This window comes from Osmerus eperlanus, chromosome 3 (assembly GCF_963692335.1).
Source record: "Osmerus eperlanus chromosome 3, fOsmEpe2.1, whole genome shotgun sequence".
NCBI classification, from domain to species: domain Eukaryota; kingdom Metazoa; phylum Chordata; class Actinopteri; order Osmeriformes; family Osmeridae; genus Osmerus; species Osmerus eperlanus.
In genome coordinates this window covers 7,291,909-7,317,375 of record NC_085020.1, presented here as the reverse complement: position 1 = coordinate 7,317,375, position 25,467 = coordinate 7,291,909, and the positions used below count along the sequence as shown (strand labels likewise).

Sequence of the window (25,467 nt, the reverse complement as noted above, 5' to 3'; positions counted from 1 at the left end):
CATCAAAGACAAAGTCACACAAAGCACATGATTATGGCGTATTTAATGTTATGGATTTAATACAGAACTATTTCTTCAAACTTCAAATACTCATTAATTACATGGCTAACGACTACAACAACATACAGTACATTGACTCCAATATGTCATTGGTCAAGTGTAATAATCAGTGTTGTTCTCTGAAAGCATAGATGCGTTAAAGGCTGTGTACTGGAGCTGGAAGCCTCCTGCAGTCACAGATGCATCAGAGAGAAACTTCAGTGTCATGACGTTTCCTGTTGGCATAGAAACAAGATTTAGGGTACAGGATTATTTATACATGAAACAGGTGAAACTTATTGAGCTATTGTACAGAAATAATTTATCCCAGAGTTTGTGGAATATAACTTGAGATATTGACATAGTTTACAATACACCCAATAATTACATGAGCCCAGCATAAGTGCAAGCCTTCCTGCTAAATCAATCAACAGCTTTTCAGAACAATTACATTTGACAGGAAATGAAAGAATATTTCTCTTTTTGCCCGGCAAAAACACAAGGACTTCAGTGGTACATGTGAACTGGATTCATAAAGTAGTAACATGATGATGCCATACCTGTGCTAATTATGTCATCTGGTAAATAATCACCACAGAACCTATAAAATAGGAACAGGTTTAGTTGATTATAAAGGGCAAGAGCAACATGATAGCTAAGTATGCTCTCTATCGATACTAAAATAACTGATGTTATGTAGAATACTGGTGGCCACTGAGAGGGCAAAGACACAACCAGGAGAAACTAAATTATGCCACTCACCTTCCGGCAAAGCCAAAGATGTCATCATAGCTGTCAAAGATCTCCAGGTGGTCAGCCAGGCAGGACATGTCATCCTCTATGTCAAACTCCAGGAAGTGGAGGCGGATTCTCTGGCCGTATCGCACACGAATGTGCCAGTAGCAAATCTGCTCATCCTGATATTCGTTAGGGTAACCAGGGGACTGTATGATCTTCTGTTGATCTGTCAGAACCCCACCACACTCCTTTGCTGTGTGACAGAGAGGGTGGAGGTGAGGGAGCAATGTGGGAAGAGATCAGGAAGGGAGACCATAAAAAAGTTATTAGTAATATGAATATTAAAAACCATATGTCTCTTCTGTCAAGTTTTAATTAACAATGTATGAATCAACTTAGCCCACTGCTATGTAATGGACACCTCTTTGTACACCTCTTTGTAAACTTTGTTTTATCTTGCATGAGAACACAGTATACAATTTATAAAGGGAAAAGAGAATCTATTGTCCTTTGAAGGACGAAAATCAACAACATGTGTGGACTAAAGAAAATGTAATGAAAAACGTACTGTCCTCTAGACTGGTATTGGGGAAACATCATATTTAATTGGGGACTGCTGGAATTTTTCCATGAACAATCCCTATACTTACAACATTTAAAATGTAAGTAGTGTGTGCTAGTGTGGGGGAAAACGAGAACCCAATAAACTGCCTTATGTGCTGTAAAGCTTGCTGTATAGTATGTTAATCATAAAAACCATTAATTTGTAGTGAGTTCGCTCCAACTCTGTCTTGCTTGCTGACAAAGAAGTATCAGTTGAGAGCTAATCGTGAAACTTTACCATACCTCAAAAATATTTTCAAATATACAGACAGGGAAGGGAATGTAAATATTCTTGTATCTTGCGTATAGCTTGAAATGTAATCCTAATGTTAGTATCTCTTGGCCATGGTCTTTAGTGGCCCGCTGACAACTAAAAGGAATTTGGGCTTTGGTCTGTCTGCATAGCTGGGGAATTACAGTATTCAGACTGATAGAACTCTTTCTCTCTCATAGGTCTGCCTGCTTCTTAGTTATTTTCTTCCCGTCATCTTTCTAATGGCTGGATACTGCAGCCCACAAGCTTCTGCACAAGGTGGAGTAAATGAATATAATGGAACCACACAAACTCCATTCTGACTGCCGGGTGCCCTAACCTCACCCTCCGTACAACATACACTCATTCATATCTAATGGAGACTCATGGTCCATTTACGGTCAATTAAATCCACACCCAGCATTGACTAAACTCTAACATCATTTGTCATGCTCTTTACTCACTGTCTGGGTTGTAGCAATACACGTCCCACCTCTCACTCTTGTTCAGCCTGTAGCCATAGTCAACGATACCAACTTTCCCAAAGCCACAGTTGACGCCAGCTTTGACAATGGGATAGCCAACACGTCCTTTATCAAACCATCCTGCGGCACATACGTGAAAGCCTAATGAGGGAATGAGAGAAAGAGTTAAGCATGGCCATGGTCTTTAGTGGCCCGCTGACACTCACAACTGAAATGTATTGATAACCATATAATTGCCTAGCACCTTTTACGTTGATATTTTCTGTTATTCCACTTTATGTGGATTAGCTGAGCAAATGTAAAAACGTTCTTAACTTCCCTTCAAAAAGAAATACAAAATAAAACATTTTGGAAATCCATGGCGTCTGACCAATGTGCCCTTCAGTGATTCTTAATGTGGGTGTGGGTTTTGGGGGCAGGGGGCAGGGAGCAACATATAGCCACATAATGGACTCCCATCTGATTGTAGTAACAATCAGTGAACCACAGACAGGAAAGGAAGAGCAGATAAAGGCAGACCTCCTAGAAACTCTGCCATGGGGTAAAGCTTTTATCACAGAGACAAAGAGTGGGGTTCTCAGCGCCAGAACCAAGGCCTGTTTTCAATCTGTCTTGCATGGAAACAGTAACATTTCCTAGCAAGGTACGTGTTAACAGGTCTTCACAAAACTGGTGAACCAGACTGTTCAGTGTTAACAATACCAAGGAGAACAATCTGGCAGTCACATGTCTCTTGTTGCATTTCACCTTTCATCTTTCCTTGTCAACAATTTGGTTTACAACTGAAATGAGCGTGATGCAACTGTTTTCTTTTCCCCCAAACATGACTCATACTGTGGCAGTCCTTTCCTTTCTAATCCATCACCAAACCCGCAGACGTGGGAGAAAGAAGCAAGGTAGACAAGCACCCTTCCCTGCCATTGCTGGACCACATGGTGGCCCAGTATAGGCTGTGTTGTTTGTGATGTCATCAATGAAAGGGTAAACACTCAAACATTTTACTTATGTTTAAAGCCTGTATCTGAGTTATTGGAAGAATTGTGCACTTCTGTGTGTGTGACTGTGTGTATGTGTGTTTGTCTAGAGGTGTGTGTGTCTGTTTGCCAGCTTGTATGGCTGTGTGTTGAGTCTGAGTGTGTTACATACCTATTTGGCGTGCAGCTTCCAGTTGCTCATAAGTGGCCAATTTTCCTCCTTCATACTTGCACACAGCCTTGGCCTCCATGTAAGTCAGTTGATATCTCCCTTTGCGTGATTCCCTGTGGTAGACCCCAGCTGCTTGCTCTGTCCAGTAAAAAAAGAACAGAAAAAACAATGTCCGTCAACAGTGCTATCAGCATCAACGAGGCAGAAAGAGGAGATATGCTCCCAGTGTCTGTGTAGTGTCCCTCTGCTTCAACCACAAATAGACGTCTCCAGGCGACAGGAAACAGGTTAGAGGGATTCTGTTTTACAAGAAGAGAGAGGAGAACTGAGAGAAGAACTTGCTGAGAAGAACAAACCAACAAACTGGGATTCAGGCTGAAGAGCTTCACCTAAAGTGAATTAAAACACTCATAGGAGTTGATTATTAGTACAGTTCTTAGTTCTCCCCGCCTCCCGGCTTTTTTCCCTAGTGCTCTTGGTTGGTCCTGTTTTGATATTACGAATGCATGACCCTAAAACAGGACTAAAGAGTCCATTACAAATTACCCCCTGATATACTACATGATATAAGGGGAAAGAGTCATGTGATGCAGTTCTGTAAACATGCAGTTTATGTGCCAGATGTGCTGATGAGCAAGCCTGACTCATTAATTCTGTCAGAAGCAACATCAAATGGATGTGGACTGTCAGATACAACGGTGACCAAACAACTAAGTCTAAATAGAACGTAATCAGGCCAATGTCCAATGTAAATTACATTCAACTAGGTCCATGACAATTCGAATCGTATTGATGATATTTCAACAAAGACAAAACAAAACAACAAAGAATGAGTTTGCAGAAGTAGTTAACTCATTGCTGTCCTGTATGTGTGTGTGGGTTTATGTCTTCCAGACAAAATGAAGTCATTTCCCAGTGTTTACACGACAGTCTCAAGCAGAGCTCGGTCTATAAATGTGTCTCCTACTGTGTGTACCCTACCCCACTCTCACACACATTCTCCCTCTCTTTCTCGCTCTCACATACACACACAAACACACCAAGAATGCTTTGACCATTTTCTTTTTTACAAAAAAGCTTTTTGCTCATGACTTGTTTAAATTCCTCTTTTAACAATCAAGCCCCACTGAATGTGTTCTTTGATACACCCTACTTATTCAAGAATTCCACAACAACTTCAAATAATTGTAGCCTACCTGTAAGTTAAGAAAACATGATCAAATCGCCAAACCTCATAGCCTTACCAAGCCAAATTGAGTTATGAAATATCCCATTCCTGAAGCCCCAGGCTTGCGCCTCCTTCATGAGGAAACCAGTGATCCAGACGACAGCGAAGATGCGCATCCTTCCGTTGTGTCGTTCCCTGTGCGCAGGCCAGCTTAAATTCTGCGTTCTTGCTAGATGCCACCGCGCGCTGTGCTTACTGCTCATTTGGCGACTGGCCTTAAATAGTTAGCTGCTGCCCTTCGCCGCGCTCTCTCAACTGCGTCAAGTCAGCGACGTTGCTTCCTCAACCCTGGAAATTACCATTAGGGACCTGATTTGGTGTTTGAAATAGTGAGAATGTGTACCAGCATGTCCACCACATGAACACACACTAATCATGGCAGATGCCATGTCTGATAGTTAAGTTAAAGCCATGAGTTGATATAGCCTGGACACTATCTCTACAGTATGTTCGATCAAAGAGTAGCCTATTGTGTTGATCAAACTCAAATATTATTTAAAGGAATGTCATGTATCCTATTGGCTATGGAAACTTCAGTGTGAAGAGTATAAGAATAAGTAAATATTTGTATTATAGAATATTTATATTTAAATATATGTATTTATATTTGTAAATATCTGATGAAGGCAAACATGTGTTTTAGATGATGTTTTCATATGGTAAACACCTCTGAAAGTAATAAGGAGCTGTTTCAACCAATGTGCTAGTACTTTTTGCTGGTGTTAAAAATGGATTGAATACACCGGGTGTATGACAGAAAAAAAGTGACCTGTAAGTATGTAGGTCACTTTGATGGCCAAGCCTGCGCAATATCTGTGATCCCTGTGGTCACACTTCAATGAGCATATTTTTGTATGACCTCAGGTAATAAGGGTGGGTACAGATCAGATGAAAATTGTTCTGAAATGGTTCCAGAACAGACAGGAAATGAGCTATACCTTCTTAATTCCCGAAACTCTCTCAGTTGAACCCAGAGATGGACATTTTGGCTCATGAACATTTATTGTAATTTAGACTTTTCTTGTCATGGCTATTCATTTCATTTCCTAGTGTTGAAACTGTTGAACTATAATTAGTTGAGTTTTGACTTAATATTAGAACGAAGAAGAAATATTATATTAATATATTATAAAATATGATATCATTTATAATAATATAAATATGACAAAGCTGTATAATCAATGCTTTTGACATAGTCCATTTCTGTTGTTACGGCCACGGCCTGGTCCCTGTCCCTTTTACACCCCCTGTTGGTTCTCCTGGATCATCCTGCCTAGACCCTACACACCTGCCGCCCATTATCTCATCATCCTGCATACTTCAACCCGGCTTTCCAACCACTCCTCGTCAGATCGTTGTCACAGCTACTGTGGTAGTATGCGCTTTTGACCCTCAAGCATTGCTTGATTCACTTCCCTTCTGTAACCCTGCTTTCTTTGTGCCCAGGATCATCATCCGTGAACCCAGTCCCTGCCTGCTGACCCGCTGATTCACCAAACAAGACCACAACTCAGGACTACACCCAATAAATCACCTAATTGTATCTGTGCTGCGTTTGGTCCACTCTGTACCACACCGTAACATCTGTGGTACTGCGAGTATGTCTCAATTTCTCTGTGTGAATAAAGAAAAGACATAATCAATCAATTAGAAAAGCTGCCTCAGTGTTGATCACAGTCAGAACCAAACAGTGTTTGAAGCTAAGAGCAATATATACCACTTACTGTTTGAGACTGATAAAGTCTGAATCCTTTGATAGAAAAAAAAAGTATTTTCCAGATCAACATGAGCTGCCCACACAGGCAGTGAATTTCCCTGAGTAATGGCAGCTGTTTTGAATATATTGTAGTGTAATTACATCCTCCCACATATGTCAAACACGTTCCTGGGCTGTGTCCATGTCACTGTCCAGAGTCTGTGTAGGCATGTGTGGTGTATTGCTCACTCACTACACATTCAACACACAGGGGAGAGGGATAAGGGCGTCTTTGTTCTGGCGTGTTTTTTACTATTTTTACTGAGTTGCCCACTGACTATCACTCCATGACTTAACATCCTGCCATGCGCCAATCTGGAGGTGGTGCTCAGCCCTAACACACACATAGCATATACTCACACGCATGAATTCACACACACGCCCTCATATACAGTGTATAAACACACAGACATACACACACACCGCTTAGGCAAGGCCACATATGGCAGCAAGACAGTGAGCCTAATCACACTTTCTTTCCATTCCCTCCCTTAACCTTGGAGGAGGGCCCCTCTTGTTTGCCACCCCCTCTCAGCTCATGCTGAAAGAAGAGACTCATCCTCCTGTAAGGGTGTTAAAGGGAGTATCCGGGACGTCGGCTAATTTTATTGTTTCGACCGACGAAAGCCAAAAGTATTTAAAGATGACACAAAGCACTTAATTTCCATTGATTTATTTAGTGTTATGTCATCTGTAAGCCACTATTATTCTCTCACATACTTTTCCATCAGTAGAGGGCGACATGAGACAAGAGCAGGTCGTGAGACAAGGATTTGTGGTCTTGAATGGTTGACAGATGAGATACCGTCTACTGACCAACAGGGGGTGCTATATGATGGATAACTGCCCATCATATGTTGTTTGACCATCTTGCAATGTAATATAGGCCTAACCTCATTCAAAAACGAGTCTGCCATTTTTAACATTGCATTGAAAGTTGCCTCTTAACAGATACAGTGGACAGTTTGCTTATATCTCCTGATCAAAATTGTATTCTGTGTTAAAAGCTGCTTAACAAACAGACATACACAAACAATACAGGCTCATACTTATATCTGAATGATGCAGCCAAACGGGACAATGCAAGCATCAGGAAGGACAGAATTATACCCAATTTAGATCCCCGTCACATTTTGGTGGGCTAATGAGGATGTCATGGCCCACAGAGCTTTTGTGAAAGTGAACCTGCATGACACGCTCTGCTGAACAGAACACAGTTCTCTGTTGGCATGGAGGACACACGTTGCTACAGCAGTTCTTTAGTGTCGCACATATGGAGGCATGTGGATGCCAAGAGAGAAGCCTGGCAATGGGCAAGCTGATGACACACAGTCCTGTGTGAAAACCAAACCAAACCTTCAGCATGCCCTCTGGATTGTCTTTGGAGCTGGACATGGGAACTAGGCCGTATTTTACACAAAGAATTTACATCACAAAGAAATACTAATCCTCACACAAAACCCCCCAGAGTTGCTTCATTTCGTATCCCTCCGTCTCATCCCCCCACTGCCTGAGCTAGAGCAGTGAAAAAGAAATGTTGCAATATTGTTGTCAAAAGTTAATTGGGAAAGTAGGCCACAGAAGTTTGCTTCTCATTATGTTTTTATGGAAGCACTGACATCCTGTGGGGTCAGGCGCTGCCACAATATGTCAGGCCATTGACTGACATGGGTGCTTTAAGCTGTTTGGACAACAATAGATGCACTGGAGCTAGATAAGTGAGTTAGGCTGAGAAAGAGAGAGAAAAAGAGAGCACAACGTTAAGACATGAGAGATGAGATGACTGAAGGTTTTGTTCATGGAATTTCCCTTGAAGGAATAAAATACTAGTGACTCACAAACGCAGGACTTGTCACATTCCTCTAATTCCAACTTTGTCAATGATTGTCAGTTACTGAATTTCCCCTCTGAGAGAGAGCAGTTTGAGATTACAATTGAAAGTGGATGCCTCCAGCTGGTAAATTACATGCATCTTTGCAGCTCTTAAAAGCATATCTCAGTGCACTCTCGTTTTCAGGGGGTATATAGTATGTGTCAGGATAAGTGGAAAAAAGAGGAAGAGTCAGTGCAGCCCCCAAAAAAGGAGAAAGTTACGTTTTAAAGAAGGAATTGAAACACGCTGAGGACTTCACAATGATGGGAGTTGACCAGCATAACAGAGTTTGTCACAGCAGTGCCATGAAAGATTAAAAGGTTCAGAACGAAAGCACTTTTACAGCTGCCTGTCAACACACGTGCACACACCACACACTTTCCAAAGTGCACTTTGTCAGCCCTAACACTTGCACTGTCACAATCAGAAGTTTGCGGTTCTGTTCCAACACCATTCTGAGGAGTATCTTTGAGTTTCCTATGGTACTTCTCCATCCCAGCCTGCCAAATCTCCCTCAGCCTGAGTCTGCATCCCTCTCCAGGGCCTGTCAGTCCCACTGTGATGGCTAATTGAAGAATTGATTCTGTTAATAAGGGTTTGACTTCACGCTGATGACTGAGTTGACCGTAGAGAGAAAGTAGTACTTTATTGATCCCTGGGAGGAAATCGCACTGTTGGGCCTAATCAATAACAACAAAACCCTGAGGCTTCACTTCTGCTCAGCCCAGCCTAGTTGATCACAGTGCTTGCCTGGTCAGCTTCCAACATAGTTGCTGGGGTTTTGCTAAGTACAGGGAACGTTAAAAAATGACAGATTGTCTGGGCTGGAGGAGAGGGATATCAGGCCAGCTCGCTCTTTTCTATAGGTCATGACAGTCCCAAAACCCACACTCCATTTTGACAATGCTCTGTGAGCACTATACTCGTCTAACATACTTTGAACACGCTAACCTACTTTTGCCTCAGCTGAAAGCTGGGCTCCGCCCTGAGCCGATGACCTCACATCTGTGTAAGTGGGCTGGCAGCTTCCCTCTCTGCAGGCTCGCCAGGGGAAGAGGCCCCCACCAAAACACCATGAGGGAGGGGGGGAGAGATTTATGACCTCACTGCAGGCTGAAATAACAGACGTTCCCTATCTCTGCATCAGTCTCCCCTGTAGGAACTCAGTGTCTCATGCCTTTTGCAGGGAGGGGGATATGCATGTTCATTCTTACAAAATAGAAAACACATGTATAAACAGTGGGCTTGTGTTTTGCTGTTTTTATTGATTTGATCATGTCCTTTGCTGAGCACAAGTTTGACTACTGTGGTGGGAGACTACATCTGAAGTAGTGGTGCAGGGATACACAGGGAGGTGTAACATGGTGGGCATCATCCAGGGAGGTGTAACAGGGTGGGCATCATCCAGGGAGGTGTAACAGGGTGGGCATCATCCAGGGAGGTGTAACAGGGTGGGCATCATCCAGGGAGGTATAACAGGGTGGGCATCATCCAGGGAGGTGTAACAGGGTGGGCATCATCCAGGGAGGTGTAACAGGGTGGGTATCATTCAGGGAGGTATAACAGGGTGGGCATCATTCAGAGAGGTGTAACAGGGTGGGTATCATCCAGGGAGGTGTAACAGGGTGGGCATCATTCAGAGAGGTGTAACAGGGTGGGTATCATCCAGGGAGGTGTAAAGTGAAGCATCAGAGAAGGAACAAGCCCACCCTCTCCCTGTGTGTGAGCAGGGTCGACAGACCACCAGACACTGGGTCTGAGGGGTGGAGTGATTCTTGGTGCAGTGTCAATGAAAGAACATATTCATGTTTTGCACACACGAGGGCAGAAACAAATGGCCAATTCATTACTCTCTCAACATTGGGTCAGTTCCCTCCCCCCTGCAAACACCAGTGCACATTCATTCCTCACCCCCCACTCTCTTCTTAAATAACCATTGAGCTGCATTTGTAGAAGTCTAATTCAAGAAATCAAGAAAAAAAAACAAGAGAAATATTTCCATTTAAGTCTGTCATTTATTGATCTGTTGTATACTTACAGTATGTCCTGTATTGCGGGATATCGTATCCATGAGAAAGGTTCTAAGCTGCACAAGGAGACTGTCTGGGACAATTCATTACCCAACATACACAAGTAAGCCCAAGGCAGTTTGAATGTTTTGAAGTGATTCTTATGGTTGGCACCACCAACAAAGACCGTAACATGCACGGACATTTTGTGAACACACGTACAGTACATACACACGCACTTCTTAAGACTATCCCCAAAAGGCCACAGAGCACGAGCCCCTCCAATCTCCTGCCACAGCCCGGTTCTCTCCGGAGCCAGGGTCTGGCACCACGGTCTGGAGCCAGGGTCTGGAGCCAGGGTCTGGCCCCAGGGTCTGGCCCCAGGGTCTGGCCCCAGGGTCTGGCCCCAGGGTCTGGAGCTATCTCCTGTGGGAGAGCGTGAGGAAGATGTACACGTCTCCCCACAAGGCTGAAGACAAGACACATTAAGATCATTGCAGTCACGTGCTTGATTCCAGATCAATCCCTTGCCTAGGCTCTATCCATTTATGAAAACATTAAATGACTTCATAGATGTTAGTCATATGAGAATCAATACACCAGGACATGGATGACCCCTGTCCAGGCCTTTTGGATCTCCAAGCATGGCTGATTTGGAAATCAGGGTTAAAGGAGTGTAGAGGGGAGTGCAAAGACAATGTGACCATGACACAGACACCATAAGCATATAGTCAGATTAATTTAAGTGACTTTGAAACTGACTCCTATTACCTGCTGTGCAAAACAAGGGTGAGAAGTCTACTGCTGTCCTAAAGTTAGTACCCCATCAGTCAAAAATATGTGCTTGAATTTTACAAAATCAACACCTCCTGTCTGTACTCAAGGTATCCACTAGTTAGGAGGGAACTAGGGTGCATAGTTGGCAGCAGGAAAGGCAGTTGACAGTCTAAAAAAATATACATACAAATATAAGTCAATGCCTTGCCTGGTCTGTACAAGGTATATTGCTGCTTGCTTAAGAGTTACAGTTTATGTAAAGTTGGCAAATGCACTCAAATAGTCTGTGACAGATAGGGCTTCATAGATTTCTGTTCCACTTATAACATCCATGTGTTACCGAAGTACACAAACTCGGAGCACATCTTCATCTCTGCCCTTCATACAGGAGCTCCAGGAGTCCTTGGTTGGCAGCTGCTGTGCTGGGTCCCCCCGCTCTGACAGCTTTGTGTCACATGGGCCAGAGCTGAAGTCACATCTCATCTCACCACGTCACCACAGTCACTGCACTTCCTCAAGAAGGCCACACATTCCCTCTTAGAAAAAGTCCAGTCCATTTCACTTCTGTTTATCAATCTTCCTCAGTGGACTGAGTTCATACCCCTCCCTTCCCTTCCCACCCCACTTTGTGTTTTTTTATTTTTTTATAATGGACCGGTCCTGCCGTGCCCCTCCCCACCACCCCCCTTGGTGATGGATCAGTGGACTGCTCCATTGTAGTTCTTCCCGCACATGTTAAAGTCAGTCTCTACAGGGTAGCTGGAAATGGGCTGCTTGTACAGTGGGTTGGAGGCCTAGGGAGAGAGAGGGACAGAGATTTGGAGTGATAGAGAGCGAGAGCAAAAACAGGAAGAGAGATAATAGGTCAGGAGGTTCATTAGAATGCACATGATAAAGGAGGTCCAAGTTTCAAGTTAATCCCTGTGAGCCAAATTATTCTCCAACTGACAATTCTAGGAGGCCCAAAGTGAGCTGATGGTTTCAATCAGCAAATGACATGTCAGCGGATGCATCTAGTTAGATCATGCACAGTGATCGTACAGTAGTTATTCAGTCATACAGATTGTATCTTACACCACCGCTGCACTATGAGACCTACGGGTGTCTTTTACACACTCCACAACATATGGGTTAATTTTACTGGGCCAGTGAGAATGTGGGAAATGCTCCAATTGAACATTAGAAGTACACCACAATGTGATTTTTATAACCTCTAGCCAACATTCCACAACATGACATAAAAAATGGCGGACGACATTGACCTAGATGGCGAGTAACAGCATCTCAACTGACGACATATGACCACTGATTAGCAGCAGTAGTAGGTTAGCCTCACGGTTGTTGCATTTGAAAAACATAAAAAGGTGGGCTTGACCTAGCTTGTGCCGTTTGGGTTTTTAGGACTTAAATCACAGGATGTCTTTGTATCGGCCAATGCTCAATCAAGTCCACTGCGAGACATTTGACCTCCTAACAACCCCGTGTCCAACAGATCGGTCAGGCAGAGAAGGAAACAACTCACCATCTCGTATCGTGCACGGGAGCGCGCGCTCTGGAAGCGGGCAAACTCGCGCCGGTCGTGGAAGGTGATGACCAGTTTCCAGACGGCCAGCAGCACGATGCCAACCAGCAGGATGCTGCCAACCACAGCCAGCAGCACCGTCATGGCGTCGGGCGCGGCGGCACATTCTGAGAGGACAGAGCACGAGACCACCTCTCTGTTACTGCGCATTCTCTCCTGTTCAGGTTGATTCTCATGGCCCTGTGAGATGTATAGGGATGACCTCCCATGCTGCGAGCGTGTGTGTCCACTCACCTGGTTCTTCCAGAGCTGTGAGGACAGATTGTCCGTTGGCGTGTTCCGAGTAAGTGAACTTCATGACGCATTCGTTCTCGGTCTTGTACAAGCAGAGGACCGCGTTGGGGTCCTCCGTTTCTGGAAGCAGAAGAGAGCGAGAGACAATGAGTCTCTATTGCTAAAACAGCTGCCGTCACGTCAGCTTCAAAGGATGGAGGGAGGCCAGAGGAAAGACAGGGAAAGCAAGAGGGCTGCCAGCACCACACACAAACACGCAGCACTTTGCATAACGTCGAAGATGTGTGGCTCGGTTGTGAAAGCACTCTTGGATGGGAACGGTCACATTCCACAGCAAGAACAGGACAAGGACGGCGTCGCTTCTCCCGTTTGTTTGTAATATTCATTCAAATTCTTCAACAGCTTTAGGGAGACTAGGAAGTGAGAGCAACTCCAGTCCTGAGCACTCCGAACCCCCTCCCACAGGCCCCCACGCCTGACGTTTCCGGAATGTACATGTGGAGTTCGTTAAGCAAAGTCAGATGGCTGGAATAGCCGAGAATTCTATGAAAGGGCTCTGATGGTGGACAGACAGACAGACAGGGTCTTGCTGGGGCGACACGGAGGAGGCCTTTAAATAGTTTAACAAGCCTCAGAACCCACAGGCCTTCTCTACTCTGTGCATACCAGCCAGCATCACAATGCCTTCAAAACACAACATTGACTTATTAATATGTACATTCCTAGACACAGCTCTCCCTCCAGGTTGGGGCGAATAAAACATTCAGAAGAGGGGCTGTAAACCCTGGGAGTGGCTCAGTATTCTCCCCGTATTAACCATGACTTGAATATATTTAAACATGTGGAGCTACAGCAATGCCTTATGGAAGCAGATAAAGACACGTTTGTTTAGATGAGTAGGTCAGGGACAAATGTGTGTGTGTGAGAGAGTGTGTGTGTGTGTCTGTGGTTTTTTGTCATGCTCGTGTTAGTGAGGAGGTGCGGTCCGTCGAGCTTTTTCATATTTTAATAGGTTGCGTTCTTTGAACATAATGATGGGGTTTGGTTGCTATCGCATGCTATCTTGGGGAGTGAAGATGTCCAGTTGGCAATGGGATGCCCAGACTGACACTCGCCAGATAATAACATCAACATGGCCTCCCACTCTTCCTGAGAGTATACCATCATCAGTAATTACAGACAAGTGCTGTGTGTGCCATCTGTACGAGTGTGTGTGTGTATGCGCAGAGGGATCTGAGGAGTTTGGAGTATGTAACTTTCAACATACAGCAGTATAGGATATTATACTATGGTGAGGCTTTACAGAGAGGACTAATCAACAGGGAGTGGAGAGGGTACAGATATAACATGGCTTGCTGTGTGTCTGTGTGTGTGTGCGTAAGGAGCAGTGTGGTACTCACTGAGAGTTTCTACTGTGATGATCTTGTCCTTACACAGACGCTGGCAGGTCTGGTTGTCGGCGAGTCGTCCAGTGCTGAAGAGGCGACACTCGATACACTCCCTGGAGGAGAAGGAGGCACATCCACAGGGCGATTAGACACGGTCGCCATAACTCAAAACATTCAATGTGTTCCCAGCAAAACCATGGTGACCTGCTATCAGATCATGTCAGAGTTCAAGTCTCGAAGGGCCCCCTTTTACCTCGGTTAAGGAGCCGTGTGTGAGTAGGGGGTTTAAGGGCTTACTAATGACAGCACACTGACCTCGACCAGTCCACAGTCCTGACACACTGACACAGCTGATGAGAGAAGTGGAAAAGCATCCTCATTCCGTCAGGTCACCACCGGAATGGGAGTTCACTTAACTACCTTCCTGATGTCCTTGTCTCCCAGAGATGGAGTTAGTGGAGGTTTTCTACCTTTGACCTTGACTGAAATGTGACCTCTGTTATGGAGGCCGAGTTCAGGCCAAGCTAATGACTCTATGGGGCATAGCTACTCCATCCCACACTGCTACATCTCTACACTCAAGCTCCAAGTCTGAAGTCCACACATTAAGTGTAATGGATGGATGTAGATGCTTTGCATTTGATTGCACAGTTGAAGCGCACAGTTCTAGTGAATACTTCCGACAGTACGGCAAAGGTGTGGAAGCCAGGTCTGGTGGTATTAGGCCCCTGTGGCCAGTACCTCTTGGTGCCACAGGCATCGGGGCAGGTGGGGCATTTCTCGCAGGTGTCTCCAAAGGCTCCGGGCTCTGTGCACTGGCAACGTCCGCACACACAGTGGCCACGGCCACTGCAGGTCTGCCCGTCTTCTGACATGCAGGAGGAGATCTCTGTGGAGCAGTTGCAGTTGTCCCCGATGTAGCCCGCATGACACTTACACTCCCCGCAGTGGCACTCCCCGTGACCTGGAGGGAGAAAAGAGGAGGAGGAGAGGGAGAGTAGAGGTTGAGTAGAGGAAACTGAGCAAAGCATTACCCGAAACACAACGCATACATCCTTTACAATCTGCTTTGACTATATTCTAAAAGACAAATGCAGCTTCATCTTTAAATGAAAGCATGTTTCTGTCTTTCAGTAGTCAACAATTCAACATTCTGAGGCCTGCCAGCTGGAGAGATGATGATGTTTGCCAACATACCCTAAGTACACAATATTTTTTATACATACAATGTACAGAACAGGTAAAAAAAAAAAAAAAGTCAAGCACTGTTTGCAAATCACATGTATTCGATGTCTGTGAATCAATTAACGAATTATGAATGCTTTAAAAACAATGAATTTATTATTAAGTAATAGGACGTCCGAAGCCACCCAAGGCCAGCAGTGCCTGGGGTTGTGATGTCACAGTAGCAGGGTCGATAATCCTTATTCAAACACTGATTAGTCTCAGTGGTCCACTGGCAAACATCTCCCAGCACTGCAACACTGCTCTGAGACAAGGGGAGGCCTTGACGAAGGCTGGGACAGCTGGAAGTTCGACACACGCCAGTTGTTGAAGACCCCACAATGAAGACATTCATTCACTTTCAAATGTTGTTGAACATACACTGAGAGGGAAGATAGGTGGCGAGGCCTTGTACTACCACTTGTGTTTGACATAACATCCTACATCAGTTTGAGAAATGTACAGCCACCATTCAGAGGAGCTTTTGAAGGCCAGTTTTACAACTTGTACACTTCCCAGTGGCCCAAACCCAGGCCCTGACCCAGGCCCAGAGGCCCAGGCCCAGAGGCCCAGACTCAGGCCCTGACCCAGGCACAGAGGTCCGGACCCAGGCCCTGACCCAGGCCCAGAGGCCCAGACCCAGGCTCTGACCCAGGCCCTGACCCAGGCCAAGAGGCCCAGACCCAGGCCTCGACCCAGGCCCAGACGCTCAGGCTAAGGCCAAGGCCCAGAGACCCAGACCAGTCAGTAACACCAGAGGACAACCAGGCCGGCTGCATGAGCTGAGCCACACCACAGCTGGAAGCTAGAGGGTGACTTAGAAAGGTGCCCATATATTTAGGGACAGCTCAGTCACAGTATGATAGAGGTCAATGACATACACAGGTTAAAAGTAATGTAGCTAGGTTTTTTGGACAGGCCAATCCCAGGAACTGAGGTAGCAGGGCTGTCCAGGGTAGAACAGAAGAAGCACATCTTCTTCCAGCAAAGTTACTGAGGGAATAGAAACTGCGTCTCGCATGAGAACGTTTGAGAGAAGAGAGAACCCTGGTCTGGTCTAATCTAGCAGCTTTAATGTAATCCAGGTGTCGGCCTCAGTCAGAAGGATTCTTTGGGGATAAGGTACTTTTAGGAGAACCTACGTTCATCTTCTTTATAATGACCTTAAAGGGAATGACATCAAGGGTTCTACCAATGCCAATCCCATAGTTCTACAACAGCTGTGGTATGGCGGTGTGTCTATGGGACAGACCTCCACTATTTCTGATTGGTTTACTCTAGATAATGAATTCCAGTGCTTCCTGGTTCATGGTGAAGATGGATGCAGGCTGGCAGGGGAATGGCGGATGCTTACTAATGTAATCACTGCTATCTGTCTGTGAGTGGATGTTCTTTTTCAAAATATGGACAAAGGACAATCAGCCAGAAAAATCCATTACAGAAGAACCTCTGTAGAAGTACAGAGAAAAGTTATTTCACTTAGTTAAAGTTGTTTCTCTAAAAAGAGAATGGAAGCTTTTTTCAAAGTTCTGTCTATTACTGGAGAATTCAAAATCAAGTTATGTTTTGCGCGTAGCAAAGAAACACTGACCTCAATTCTTTCAAATCCATAATAAAATGTAATACAAATGTGCAGTGTACAGGAAATAAATACTGTCGAATCCGTTTTTAAGAGGTGGAAAAGTTGAGACTGGTCACATTAATCCCTACGGACGGTCAGAACGGCACACCCAAACCCAGAATGACTGCGGGGGCTGTCGACAGCCCTGTCACTAGCACAGCCACGACTGCAGCCTCCTACCCAGTCCTGACCCCTCTTGTCCTGACTCAGAGACACAGAAGACACACAACCTCATGGGAAAGGAGCAATAACTCTGATAGAAAATACACAGTCAATAGAGAGAATCTCTCTGACAGGGCTAGTCTGAGAGGGCTGATTTAGTGCCTAAACAAGTAATGACCTGTTGCTACTTCAGCTGCTTCTTGAATACCCATGCTAGTCAGTGTGTGTATTTGTGTGTACATAACAAGCAAGCTCTTCCTCTGATAATATCACATCCATATCCTTCCTTTCATCCAGCATTGATACCAGACCATAGTCAGGACCCCATACCCCCAGACTTCTGTTGGGTAATGAACATTCAGTTTTGTAGCTACTGGGTGTACTGGAACGTGGGCATTATCAATAACCATGTAAAAATCATGTTGTTATCATTAAAATCATTTGAACATCCAAACAGGCCCCTTTTTCTGATCTAGATTTGTGAGGACACGAGACAAAATACCAACACTAGTCAGTATGTAAACTCCCATTCCGTAATCATCACCAAATTCCCCTCACGCCTACAACCAGATGTCTGGGGCATGGGCACAAGTGTGTTATGGATCACACCCACTGTTACCGGGCAGCCTCTCTTCTCTCATTTCTGGGACGTCCTGACATCCATTCCGGCCGCGAGACAGACGCAGTGACAAGAGGGGTGGGAGGGGGGGTCAGGGCTGAATTCCACTCCTGTATTCTATTCCCTGACCCGTACCCAGATCACAGGGGGCTCAGAAGGCGTGACCATTGTGACCACCAGGAAAAGCTACTGTATGCCTTGGCTTTGCACATTATGTGCCCTAAGATACATGATAGGTATGGGAATTGGTGGACTCTTGGGGGACTGAACATCATAGAGGCTTGCTAGGGCCATGTGTCCTGTTAAGCTCTGCTGAGTCGCTCTCTCTCTCTCTTTCTGTCTGCTGGGTGGATGTAGGTCACTGCACCTTCACATCATTGCAACTGTTGCCAAACAATCTCTCCCTTGGTAACAGAGAGAGATGGTGAGAGAGAGAGAGAGAGAGACAGACAGACGAGAGCAAAAAAAAAAAGAGAATAAAAGAGGCAGAGAAGAACAAAGGCTGGAAGAGACCACCATCTATCCTGTCTCTAAATCTCTGAGCGGGGGTAATTAAGTCAGTCCTAAAGTGGCAGCTTGGTGTGAGAGAGCTCCACCTCCGTCAGCACTGGGGTGCCTTGTGGGAACCAAGGAGGCTCGTCCCTTAGGATGTGGGAGACTGCTGGGTGAAATACAGGACAGAAACTGGTACAGTGTGGCTGACTTTGGGGTTGGATCCATTTTCGGTGTCTAAAAGAGGTGCTGAGATTCTGGATAAGTGGGCCTCAGAGTGACTGATGTCTTTCTGTACAGCGTGCCTGTCTTACTGTACGCAAGATGAAGTGTCCTGTATGAACGAGAGGAACGGGCTTGAGATTCAGCTCGAAAACAGAGAAAGGGTAAACAGACGCGGGTCATTTTTATAAGAGGCCCCCAAAAATAAACAGTGTGTTTCCTCAAGGAGTTATTTTTGTCTGAGGAGTCTGGAACGAACCACCACTGCTGGCCTGGATTTGTTTCCAAATAGTTCCTGTCTGCCTGTCTCAGAGTCCTGCTTGACTCACCATCCATGTTCTTCTCACGGCACAGAAAAGGAAAGAGAAAGAAAAAAAAAAGAGATGGTTAGGGGGGTCAATTGATTGTATTCAGCTGTGTCCTCTGTCAAACAGCCTTACAACACTTCACAGCTGCTGCCACTGGGCAAAGGCTTCTGCTGTAGACCCCTAGATTTTCAACCGCCATGGTTCTGATGTTACTTTTTAACAATGGGGTGAAAAAAAGCTCAGGCAAACATAGAAGTCGGAAAACTCCATATCACTACGAGGAGATTACTGGGTTGACGAATGGCCATTGCTCAGGAACAGAACTGTGCAATGCCAGAGATGTGTGATAAAACTAAGTATGGTCTGTTCCCAGTCATGCTCAGTCACAAAGTCCCCTGCAGAGTGCAGGATCAGAGTAACGGAGAACTCAACAACCCCTGTGACATAGCAGCTTTCTGGTATTTCCAGGCTGAAAGTTACACTGACAAGTGGCAGGGTGAGGGCTCTCCCTCCCCAAGCTGAAACTAAGACCTCTCCTTCAGAGGCATTGAGGGCACTGACCGTGTCCTGGGCCAGTGGTGTGTGTGTGTGTGTGTATATATATATATATATATTTGTGTCTGCTACTCCCTCCCTCCCAATGGAAAACATGCCCTCTGACTTCCAGACCCCTATATGCAACAGGAAGCAGGCATCCATTTCCAGCTCTCAGGACAGTGGATACGGACAGACCTTGGTGGAATACTATTTGTGTTACAAATACTTTACATTTTTGATATTTTTGGCTTTTGGGGCAACTTTTCTTTTTATGTTTAGGTGAGCCAAGGGTACAATGTACTGTGTACATAACGGAACATTGAAAAATGGAAACACATAAAACGGATATTATAGGCCGAGAACAGGACATGGTCTTAAAGCTCATTCATGGATCAGATCCATTTCAAAGATTCAGATCCATTTCAAAGATTCAGATCAATCTATTATAGCACTCATTGTGCTTGAGAAGTGTTTGGAACACTGACTTTAATGAAGGCTTAGACAGCAGAACAATATCACTTTAACCACACAATTTAATCATACGTTTTTGAATTAGATTTTATTGCAGAGGCTTTTTTTGGTGCTGTCACAAAGAGCTGGCTCAAGGAGTTGTATTAGAGGGACCGCAGTGAAGGGTTATACTATGCTAAAATGGCTAGTGGTTGAGCCATGTCTATTAGGTGGTTCCTTTATATGTCTCTGCTTGGAAAACACACAGCATGTTCATGTACAAGCTGAGTTGGGAGAATACAAGGCACTGGACTCTTTGTATGACTCAAGGCCATGGGAATGTTGCTGCTGTATAGCCACACCATACTGGATTATACCACAAAAGAGAAGTGAACTGAAGCTCTAGAAGATACAGTACTATTTTATGGTGCAAACTTTAAACACAAAACACACACACCAATGCTTACATCAGCACACGGCAGAAGGAGACAGAGATGCCATCGTTTCAAGGAGTAGAAAAGCCCATAAACAGATGATTTGGCAAGTCTGAAGGGACACAAGATATCAGTGAAATAAAGCTTCATGCAGTGGCACACTGAACAGGACAGGACAATGTTGCTCTGAAATGAAAAGATTTCAGCTGCCACCGCCACATTCCATTGAACACAGACATAATAGGCGTGAGTTGCGTTCCAGTCTTCCTTTGTTCATCCTTGAACTACATCCTGAAATGCGGCAGTGGGATCAGAGCTTATACAATACTCACCAAAGACAGACAGCACTGGAAAAGGCTCTCTCTGGGACATCTCCCGATGCACACAAAGTCAACGCTGGTCGGATTTGACAGAAAAGCAGATAACTGGAGATGGGGGGGGGGGGGGGTCATATACCTTTCATCTGGAGCATACAGTCTGTGCACTATTAGAGTTGTCATAACAAAGTGAGAGAGTGAGTGAGTGGGTACAGGAGGTGTGTGTCGTCCACTCAGTCTGCTAAACGGATTCATTAGACGTTCCTAACAGTTCCCAGCTGTATTGCTGTTCAAACCTTGCATTTGGCTCTGCCCTGCGTGTGTGTGTGTGTGTTATAGTTCTCATGTTTATTGGATGCGAGTAATTTGTTCCCCCTCCAGGCTCCGCTCTAAAGCGACTGCCACCTCTGTCAGCTTCTGATTTAAACTTACTTCAAACTAAAAATGTCTGTCTTGTTCAAGTACGGTAAGCAGGCCAGGACAAGCTCTTCCTTTTACGCTCAGCTAAGTCACCTTTGAGATCAGGACAAGACCTAATCCTGCAAATTAAACACGCATTCCAATCTATTGTGCTCAATCTGTTATTTTACATAACATTATACTTTCATATGATTTCTGCTGCTAGCTTTAAAAAACAAAGACAATGGGATTTGATATAGCCTGCATTGATGGAACCCACTCACAACCTTTCAACCTTCAAAATAATTCACAGAGTTCTTCAACCCAATAAAATTCACAGAATGACTGCAGCAGAATATAACTACAGTTATTGACAGCCTCTTCCTGACAGTGTTGACATGACAAGCACCACAGAGATGACAGATAATAGCCATTATTTTCCAAGCACGACCAGGCAACAACAGTGCTCTCCCAGTAAGAGGATGTTTCAGCACCAGCCGACATACTGTAAAAAGTAGCCCTTTAAAAGATTCAGAGTTTTCAAATCCACCTTAAATTTGATTAGGACTGTGGCCAGACACTGTGGTTTGAGATTGCCTAATGGCTGCTTTTTTGCATGCACTGGCCGATGGTTTTGCATGCACTGACTGCTGAGTGTGCAAGTTTAAAAACCTCAGTGTTTGTGTATGCGTGCGTGCATCCACCACACTTCCTTGAACTTGAATAGCAACTCAGTCTTTAAACCTCTTCCATTAGAAGAGGTTCCCATCATCAGGCCTCAACTCGGCCTTGTAAACGTGATCTCCTGCCGTTCAGGTATAGAATCATGAACAGACATGTACATCCTGACAAGCTGTTTACCTGACAGAAACCTCTGAGAAAGAGAGACAGACTGAGAGTTCAAGGAGAGAGACACACAAAGAGAGGGAGAGAGGAGAGAGAGGCTTACTGTAGCACTCTGACGGAGGTGCCTTGGGGCTACACACTACGCTTCTTAAAAGTTGCTATTTGGACAGCTGCGTCTTTTTAACTTCTTCAGGCAGCAACAGTTCTGGTAAGAGTCCGAGTCCACAGCCTGACCCAATGACCTGTGGAGACTCATGGGGCGGAGTCTCCACCCAGAACCTCCCGCCTCCACAGAGCCACCCACAGGCTAGTACCACTTTAGTGTAAGTTGTAAAAACACACAAGAGCCCACAAAATGAAAACCAAATACTCTATTGTACCTGAACTGTACCTATTCAGACTCAATATCCGTCCCTCGTAGCTATCCACTTGGGCCAGTTGAGGCAAATCTTGCTTTAAGTAAACGTGGGAACAAGGAAACCTTTCTTACATAATTGGCCTGACAACACGGGGAAAGGAAAAGAGAGAGGGAGAGAGGGAGGGAGAATCAAAAGGCAACACCTAGGCAGCTTTGCTTTTATTTTACCCTTGTACATGGCAGACATGATGTAGCTGCCGTACATCATGAAAGACGGAGGCCAGAATCTACCACAAAATGAGAGGAAAGCTTTTCTAATGCTCTGTTTATCAACCACGTCTGACGAATAAGGAACAAAATTAGACTGAAATTCCAACATTAACCAGAAGTCAGGTGTTAGTCATGGTCAGGTTCAGTCTCGTCCGAGACTAAACTAGCATCCGGGCTTGCCTTACCTCGGGGCCACAGGGAAGCAATAACCCTGGTGCTGGACAGGTAGCATCTTTATTAGTCACCTACACTAAACCACACAGGCAAGGCTCTCAGGATGGAAATGGCTCTCAATTCTACTTTTAATTCTATCTATAAGAACCCGGGGAGTCAGGTGGCTGAGCGGTTAGGGAAGCGGGCTAGTAATCAGAAGGTTGCCAGTTCGATTCCCGTCTGGCAAAATGACGTTGTGTCCTTGGGCAAGGCACTTCACCCTACTTGCCTCGGGGGGTATGTCCCTGTACTTACTGTAAGTCGCTCTGGATAAGAGCGTCTGCTAAATGACTAAATGTAAATGTAACCCAGGTCAAGAAACCTTACACAGCATCACACTCAATATAGCAGCTTGGGGAAACAAATGGTATTTTCACAAATATTATTGCTCGGGACCCTTTTGCTTAACATTTTTGTCGTATATGGGTTTCAAATTCATGTAACGAGCAACTCTAAGCCCTGTGTAGTGAGAGCATAATGAGCTTTCTGCCAGACATTAACTAAGACCAGGTTTACTAATTGCTGTGAGTTCAACTCACAACAAATAAAACAAATCTACTCCACAACCACTATGCCAAAACCCTTTATGAAGTGCTTAACCTCATGGAGACTGAGTTTCTACTTAGTCTTATTAAGAAACAGAAGCTAGACTCGCACCCTTTGGCTAATACTCTTAATATTAAAGATGGCGCACATGACATGTTTTATCCTCTGTTTCAACTTGTCCAGGCTCTGGTTGGGCCTATCAGTTTGCTGTCTCCCACTAATCTCTCAGTACATGGCCTGCAGGCCAGGATCTCATCCAGAGACAGAGGATCTCACGACTTTCCCAACCCTCCTTTCTTTTCCTTTCCGTCCCTGGCCTTTCATGTCATTTTCACAACAGAACAGGGGGATTCAGTTAGGATAAGCTACATTGTCAAACGGATCTCTTTGGGTAAGCGAAACCATAAACTGTAACACGTGTTTTGAACGGGAAAACTCGACTCTTACAAACTAGCAATCGTGGCAAGATATAGGGGGCCTGACAAAGTCTCTCTTTGATACAATAAAGCACGGCCAAAGCAGTCGCACAAGCCAGACACATGCATGCACAGACACACACATTCATACATTTCCCCACTTACCCTCGTCACCCATCATTTGCGCACACAGGGCTCTGAGCCTGCAGATTTCTTTATAGGGAAAAGGGTTTGTGGGTGAACGTGCGAGTGTGGAGAATAAAGACAGGCTATTTCTGGTGCGCGCAGCCCAGCGGTTGGATTGTTACCCAGAACACACAGCAGATTTGAGGCAGCGGGGGACTACACATTAAAGGTTTACTGAGGCTTCGTCACAAACAGCCGACAGTTCTCACACGTGTACGTTGCATGCGTACGAGCTGTGGAGTAATAAACGTACACACACACACACACAACATCCTTCGCTCACTCTCAAACACTAAATTAAACACTACATTAAAATGTGCTACGTTTCAAAAGTATTCCCTTTATGTAACCAAAAGACAAACAGCCTAATTCTCTCCATACCGTCTATCTGACTGCACTTACATCACCTTGTAGATATCCTGACAGACTCAACACGCACACCATGGCCTTGGGATTTCTACAGACTCTAGGAAATAGCATGAGACAGAGAGACCGAGAGTCTATGAACACAAGGTCAGATGACCCCCCCCCCCTCCCATCACACTGACACCGCAGGCTCCACTCTCCCCTCGCTTAAACCTACACACCCACTCTCTCTCTCACACACACACACACACACACACACCTCATTATTCAAACCATCGTGTCCCAGTGAAGTCTTAAGGTTCCTGACCCATGATCTCTCCCCACCATCTCCTGCATGTCAGACCTTCCATCTGCGGAGGCTGATTACGGATTAGCCCTGTGGAAGGCTCTCTCTGGGGCTCCCACTGGCACGCACCAGAGGGTGCACCTCCTCTGCTCCCCCTCCCTCACCCACTGGCACGCACCAGAGGGTTAGGGAGGGAAAAACAAAAGACACAGAAAAATAGAACTCGGTATTCAAATCACTACTACAGTTACAACAATGTTTTGCTAACCCTATGTAGGGAAAAGATACACCACCACTTTCAACCCAGATTTCGGGGGGTTTAGGGTGTAACTGAGCAGCTATGTGATGACGGTGGTGACAGTGACATCTGTGGCTCCAGAGAGGGACTCTGTAGTGGAGAGAGTCGGCAGGCAGACTCTGTAGGGGCTTGGCTGGCTGCTACTAGGGAACCCCAGCTTCAGAGCAGCTGACAGAAGCCACAGCTGGGTGTGGAGTGTGGCCTGCCTGCCTCTGTCCGCCTCACACTCTGCTCTGACTGGGCCAGAGCAAACAGCAGCATGGTTGTTAGGACGCCATCAAAGACTATCCCTCAGTCCCCAGAGAAGAAGGCCTCACCAGAACCAAAACAAAAAAAGCTTCAGAATATGCGTATGAAGTGAAGGGACAAAATAAATACTTACGAAATATACAACACAATAAAATTAAACTTTTTAAAAGTACAGTCTTGGAGGTTAACTAGCTGTTGAGCAACATGAAGTGTCTGTTCTGCCCAACTGCTGTAAAGAGTAGCTTGGTAAAAAAAGAAAGAAAGGGTTCCACTAACCTTTGGCCGTGTTTACTACAGGGCCCCCACCAGCCATCCCATACCAGCCCTCCCCAGTCCACACAGCTGTCTTTTATTGACTAACACTAAAACACTAAAGCAAATCACCTAGCAGGAGTTCCTGCATGCTGTTTGGCCCAGTGACACAGTAACCCAATCAGGGAGATGAAGTCAGAGTCCAGACCCCAGACAGGACTAGGCGGCTCTCACCCTCAGGTCTGAGATGCTAGGTCACAGCCTGGAGAGGAACACGATAGTTCC

At 45.2% G+C, this 25,467-nt stretch overlaps 2 protein-coding genes across 2 annotated transcripts in view; both read right to left on the bottom strand.

The window, feature by feature from the left end:
- Positions 1 to 26: 26 nt before the first annotated feature.
- On the bottom strand, positions 27 to 4,715 carry tnfaip6 (tumor necrosis factor, alpha-induced protein 6). Its single transcript, XM_062455841.1, has 6 exons — positions 4,509 to 4,715; positions 3,265 to 3,402; positions 2,098 to 2,259; positions 802 to 1,030; positions 600 to 640; positions 27 to 275 (listed from the first exon to the last, which is right to left on the bottom strand). Exons 1-6 carry the CDS (start codon positions 4,693 to 4,695, stop codon positions 154 to 156), a joined length of 879 nt encoding a protein of 292 aa, XP_062311825.1. The 5' UTR covers positions 4,696 to 4,715; the 3' UTR covers positions 27 to 153.
- Positions 4,716 to 10,106: 5,391 nt separating this feature from the next.
- The window catches only part of itgb5 (integrin, beta 5), a 30,808-nt gene continuing 15,447 nt past the window's right edge, over positions 10,107 to 25,467 (bottom strand). The window contains exons 11-15 of the mRNA XM_062456933.1: positions 14,853 to 15,075; positions 14,124 to 14,224; positions 12,724 to 12,843; positions 12,430 to 12,596; positions 10,107 to 11,701 (exon numbers count right to left, since the gene is read on the bottom strand). Coding sequence (XP_062312917.1) covers positions 11,606 to 11,701; positions 12,430 to 12,596; positions 12,724 to 12,843; positions 14,124 to 14,224; positions 14,853 to 15,075 — 707 coding nt within the window. The 3' untranslated portion in view covers positions 10,107 to 11,605. The remainder of the gene's footprint in view (positions 11,702 to 12,429; positions 12,597 to 12,723; positions 12,844 to 14,123; positions 14,225 to 14,852; positions 15,076 to 25,467) is intronic.